At 35.4% G+C, this 6,100-nt stretch overlaps 1 protein-coding gene across 1 annotated transcript; it reads left to right on the forward strand.

The window, feature by feature from the left end:
* The first annotated feature begins 2,481 nt into the window (after positions 1-2,481).
* On the forward strand, positions 2,482-5,499 carry lgals3b (lectin, galactoside binding soluble 3b). The gene is made up of 5 exons (XM_052145239.1): positions 2,482-2,487; positions 2,570-2,839; positions 3,649-3,737; positions 4,290-4,458; positions 4,747-5,499. Exons 1-5 carry the CDS (start codon positions 2,482-2,484, stop codon positions 4,903-4,905), a joined length of 693 nt encoding a protein of 230 aa, XP_052001199.1. The 3' UTR covers positions 4,906-5,499.
* Positions 5,500-6,100: the final 601 nt, after the last annotated feature.

Raw genomic sequence — 6,100 nt, forward strand, 5'->3', positions numbered from 1 at the left:
ACTGACGATGCTTTCAAAGAGGATTTAAAATGGCTATTGAAGAAGCTGACCTCACATGGTACGGGAGACTATTCTAGAGTGTAGGACCCACCACAGAGAAAGCTTGATCACCCTTGGATGTATAAGCATATGTAAGCATTTAGCTGCAGTCATTTTATAATCTGTAATTCATTTACATTACATTTACACATTTGGCAGACGCTTTTATCCAAAGCAACTTACAGTGCACTTATTACAGGGACAATCCCCCCGGAGCAACCTGGAGTTAAGTGCCTTGCTCAAGGGCCCAACAGTGGCATCTTGGTGGTGCTGGGGCTTGAACCCCCAACCTTCTGGTCAGTAACTCTGAGCCTCAACCACTGAGCCACCACTGGCCCAAGAAGTAATTCGAATTAGTGCTGTTAAGGCTTTTGCAATAGTTCGATCATAGCCGATTCTTGATTCCCAATTCCTCTGAATCAAAGAATCTATGATTTTTGTAATCAATTCCCAGGCCCGGTAATAGGCCTTATACAGGTTGAGCATGGGTGTGCCTTGACTGGATGTGTATACACATGAAAACCCTTGTAAGGACAGTTACTGTGCAATGCTACATTTGTTTTGAACTATGAACAGCACCTTCAAACCTTACTTAGTTGCCAAGGCAACCCTTTGCTTTAAAACCTTTCATTGTCCAAACAAAGGAAAGAAACTTCCAGGGTCTGCCACGTTCTCTCAACAACTACATCAATCCTTAAAACACTTGTGTAATGCAGATAAATGTTATCCACCTCAAATTAACTAAAAGCCTTAATAAACGATACAGATGTACAAATATTGACTCAGATAAGAATTTTTAGCATATTTGATAAGGGATTATGCAATGGTCTTTGTCTTTTTTAAAACTGTAAATATCTTCTTTGAATTATTACTTTTTCTTATGGAGATCAGGTCATGTATTTGTGTAAACATGTGGGTGGTGCAGTCTCTAGTCAAACATATTAGGGAGGGTTTAAGAAACGTGAGAGAGTACATATGACATCTGCTTTCTACTTTCACAAAATATCACCTGTGTGCCATCCACTACATCAAAAAGGTATGCTTTCTATGTTGTCTGCATTCTCTTTTCTAAAACTGTGCCATCACATTTAAGGTTAATATATTTGAATTTTGACTTTGTTTGCATATTGATATTCAAACATGTGAAAATGTGTTTATGTGGCTAATGAAAATAGCTGGATCTGCCTTAGAAATTTATGTTGAATGTGTTTTACAGATATTGAAAAAAATTATTGGAAACTTTCACAAGACAACGCTAGATTTTACTTGTACTTTTGCTTGATTTAAATACGTGATACTAGCCTGAATTAACAAGCTCAGAAAATAACTTGGATTGCATTGCAGTGCATTGCAACTTTGCAATGTGAAAAGGTTTTTTTTATTCTATTATATCATATCATATATTAGTTTGGTCCAAGAGGTAAAACAATAGAAATGTTAAACATAGTAGTTCCCCCAAAAAATGTCAAATTTATTTACTCACCCTCACGTTGTTCCAAACATTATGACTTTCTATCTTCCATGGAGCACAACAAGATACATTAGGCAGAATGATGCAATTAAAATGAAAAGATGCAATGAAAGGGAATGGTGACTGAGACATTCCACCAAACATCACCTTTTGTGTACCATGAAAGAAAGAAAGTCATATGGATTTTGAACAGTGTGAGGGTGAGTACTGTAAATGATAGCATGATAACCTTAAAAATATAAGTTAATTTTTTAAAGTTAATTTTAAAGTTAATGTACCAAAATCCACTTTATGAAAAATGTATTGCAATATATGCTGCACTGTTAAGCAGAGTGTGCATTAAGTAAAAAATATTAATATTGTAAATTGTTATCAAATGTCAACTGTAAACACATCCCCACTGACTCATCATTCACAGTGACAATGGGTGTGGTGGGTGGTTTCATGGATGTGTGAGTCATCAACGCTTTGTCTTCCCACAATCTCTGGACAGCCTACACCCCACAGGGATTATTATGGGAGCATGTAATGCACTCACATGGACCCAGTAATATCATAAATTGGAGATTCATTTAATGGTGTTTTAAAATTGGTCTATATACAGTAGTAACAGTTATGATGCAAAACACTTATATTCACCTACAGTGTGTATCACTGTGCAGCATAGTGACCAACTATTAACTACTGCACAGTAGTTTATGTGTCAGAGATATGTAAAAAAAAAAAAATAATGCACCAGTCCCCAAACATTTACGGAATTTGAAAAACACTGTTCGAGCAGAAGGACGGCACTTAATGAATTTGTTGAATAAAATAATGTTTACATTTTTTTATATTTATATATTTGTTATGTAGAACCAGTATTATAAACACATAAGGCACAATATTGCACAGCCTTGAGTGCCTTGTTGCTTTGTTATTAGATGCATTAATACTAACTATTTCTTCTCTCTGTCTGGTTTTCAGATAGCATGGATGTAAGTACATCTTAGTCTCTTAATGACTTACATTTTTCTACTTAAAAACAACACATATCATTTATTTGATGTTCCATTTTAGCTTTCAGATGCCCTTAGTGATTTTCCACAGCCCGGCCAGCCAGCCAACCCCACCTGGCCTGGGCAGCCTGCTAACCCAACCTGGCCTGGGCAGCCTGCTAACCCAACCTGGCCTGGTCAGCCAACCCAACCTGCCTGGCCAGGACAGCCATTTCAACCACCTCAGCCAACCTGGCCTGGTCAGCCTGGACAGCCCGCAGCTGCGGGGTGGCCTGGACCGGCTCCACAAACCGGCCCTAGTGGTGCTCCTGAGCAAGTTCAAAAACCATTAGTGAGACTAAAAAAATCATCGTTTTTAGATTTTTACAAATTCCATTAGATGTTTGTTCTTACGGTTTAATACTCCTGAATATACAATTTAAATACTAATACAAATTTCTGAATCTTGTTAATGGAATGTTTAGGGTTAAACACATTTTAAGCTATTGATAGTATTTGACTTGTACTTAAGTTTGTAAAAGCTAAAATAATGTGTACAGTAATGCACTTACAACTGAAGTCTATGGGGCAAGACATTGCACCGGAATAAACCTTAAAATACACCACGTTTTAAAAGTACAACCCCAATCGACTAATGTAACTGAATCACCTACTTACCTTGTCTGTGCAAAGTTACATTCAGTCTTTCATCTCATGTCATAACCATGCAAAGCCAGTAAACCTGGTAACTTTTGCAGAATACATACAAGGATATCAGAATGCCGGAAGTCACTAAAAAATATATATTTGAATCGTTAATTTGAAATTAATTTGAAAAGTGCAGTGTGCTATGATATACAGTAACGTCACAGTTCTGCTTTTAAACCATCCAACATGACTTCCCCCATAGACTCCCATTACAGGTGCATTACTGTAAATTAGATTTTTGTTTGATTTTACAAAATGAAAAACAAGTCCATTGTTGGTGGTAATCTACAGCATGCCACAAATGTTGTCAATAGAACTTAACTAGAATATTCCTTTAAGAAATCATAAGGTATAGAGTATATGCCACTCTTTTTACTGTAGAAATACTGGACATTTAATTCTTAGTCTCTGCCCATTTACTATATGCATTGACACTTTATGTCTCTTTACAAGATTGTGCCATTTGACCTCCATCTACAAAATGGAGTATATAACAAGATGCTTATCACCATCAATGGAGAGGTCAAGCAAAATGCTAAACAGTAAGGACAAATACTGACACACAACAGATATCTAACTCACCGAATTATAAAGTACTAAATAAATGGTGTTGTGAGCATTTCTTTGTCGGTTTGGTTTAAATACATGCATTATATGTAATTTAAGGAACATTTGGAATAGTAATCAGAAATAATGACTTATAATTAAATGCATCATAATTTATAATTTACAGTCAGTCTTTGAAAAGTGGTATTTATGTGACAGGTGGTTGGATGGGAAGGGTTGTAAAAGTAAGAGGGATTGGTGATGTCAACTGATGGCAAGTGTTTTCAGAGGCGGAACAAGTTAATACACGTTGATACATTTCTTTCTATTGAATACTGTACAATGATGAATCATTCGCAATAAGACCAAAAATGTGTATTAGAATAGACAGCATCAATTTTGATAAGAGGTTAACTTTAAAACTGAAATCATCATCTAATGATCTATGGATGAATCTAAGGATGAATCTGTCCTTTGCAAGTGCTTTGAAATGTATGTGCATGTCTATTAATCCTTTTGTATAATGTTATGTTTTCTCCTCTAATTAGATTCACTATTGATCTAAATAAAGGAAAAGACATTGCACTTCATTTAAGTACCCGCTTCAATGAAGACGGAAAGAAAGTGATTTTGAGAAACAGTCTGATTGGAAACAAGTGGGGCAAAGAAGAGAGAGAGAGCCCTTTCTTCCCTTTTGTCCCAGGAAATCCTTTTGAGGTGAGCTCAGCATTACACCATAATGTTTCTCAGTAGTTTTCTCAATAGTTTTTTTGTGATGCCACAAAAGTCATAAACATTTGCTGTTAGGGCCTCAATAGATGAGTAAGTGAATGTCAAAGATATAAAATAGTTGTATGTCTATTAAACAGTGGAGAAATGGCCTCAAAACATCATCACTAGAAATACAAACATTTGTCTCCTTTCTATTTTTGGTCCAAAACGACATGTTCTATTCCATTGTTGTTCATTTGGAACTAATTAAAAAATATATTTTTTTAATTTCAGATGAAGATTTTGTGCACTACCACTGAATTCAAAGTGGCAGTGGGCAAGTCTCACCTCCTGGAGTACAAACATCGGATCCGTGAGCTCAACCAAATCAAAAGTCTTGGTATCTACAATGATGTCACCCTCAAATCTGTCAATGTGGAGACACTGCAATAAGATCATTATTCTGTGATATCTGAAAGTTATGACCCCTATATATCCTACCAAGTTTCAGCCTTATCTGCTGGGCCATTTACCTCCAATAATCAACTTTCTTACTTAAAAAAACTATGTGTGTCAGTAAGAGTTGATATTGACAATAAGTGTAAGAGTGATATAAATCTTCATGTAAATCATGATAGATCCTGTTTTTCACATGCTTGTGTTTAGTGCTAAATGGTGTACCATAGTTATAAAGAATTTACAACCTCTATGTGGGGCTGTTAAACTGCCAGGGAGAATTTGAAGACACTCCAGAAAAGATAATATTTTACAGAATACAGAGTGCATTGTATTGATGCATGAGATATTAGAATAAAGTGTCATTATTTATTCACCCACAAAGTCTGCTACATTTCTAAGAAGAATAAAGATGATGAAAATGATGTGATATTGTTGTTGCCAATCATATGCACAATTAATATGTAACTAGGATTAAAAAGAACAACAGCAGAAAAGACAGCAACAAATGTGAGTAGTGTGCCTTTAGTCAAAATATCTGTTTATCACACATGTACTGCCTGCAATATAAATAAAATAACACCACTTTAAACTGAAGTCAGCATAGTGTTGCATTTTTAATAATGGAAACAGTCGGTCAGAGACTGTAGCCATGACAGAAATCTAATAGAACTGACCTTAATTATTCAAAGGTCACTTTATAAAGAGCCTGCAGCACATGTTGACTCTTGAGAGTTTAACCCAGTTGCAAACCTAGACATAAAACCTCCAGCATTGTATTACTAAGTGCACAAATTTCAAGAATGTTCATCCACACTCATACTGTACATCACAACAACCCACACTGGTGTACTGCCTCATTAATACATACATTTCAGATGCAAGGATACATGCATGTGCAAATAAACATCACCTGAGTTTTAAGTAACTCAAAAGTGTTAACATAATAACTTTCATTTATAACTCATAAACATTATATAATGCTTAATAGGTCTGTAGTTTGAGTGCAGTAATATATGAAAATACCCTATATTGAAAATATACTATGACAGATGTATTATGACATTTATTACCATATGAATAATGATCTGTTAAACATTAATAATGTTTATTAATGCTATTAAGCAGGGCCTTAGCCATCATAGTCATTGAAGGAGACACACCTCCCTTAATATGCACGTCTTCTTAAATG

The sequence above is a fragment of the Xyrauchen texanus genome, chromosome 16, assembly GCF_025860055.1.
Source record: "Xyrauchen texanus isolate HMW12.3.18 chromosome 16, RBS_HiC_50CHRs, whole genome shotgun sequence".
Lineage (NCBI taxonomy): Eukaryota > Metazoa > Chordata > Actinopteri > Cypriniformes > Catostomidae > Xyrauchen > Xyrauchen texanus.

Coding starts and splice junctions, on each gene's coding strand:
- lgals3b (XM_052145239.1), top strand. Junction 2,840..3,648: donor AGCAAGTTCAAAAACCATTA/GTGAGACTAAAA, acceptor TCTCTTTACAAG/ATTGTGCCATTTGACCTCCA. Junction 4,459..4,746: donor TCCCAGGAAATCCTTTTGAG/GTGAGCTCAGCA, acceptor TTTTAATTTCAG/ATGAAGATTTTGTGCACTAC.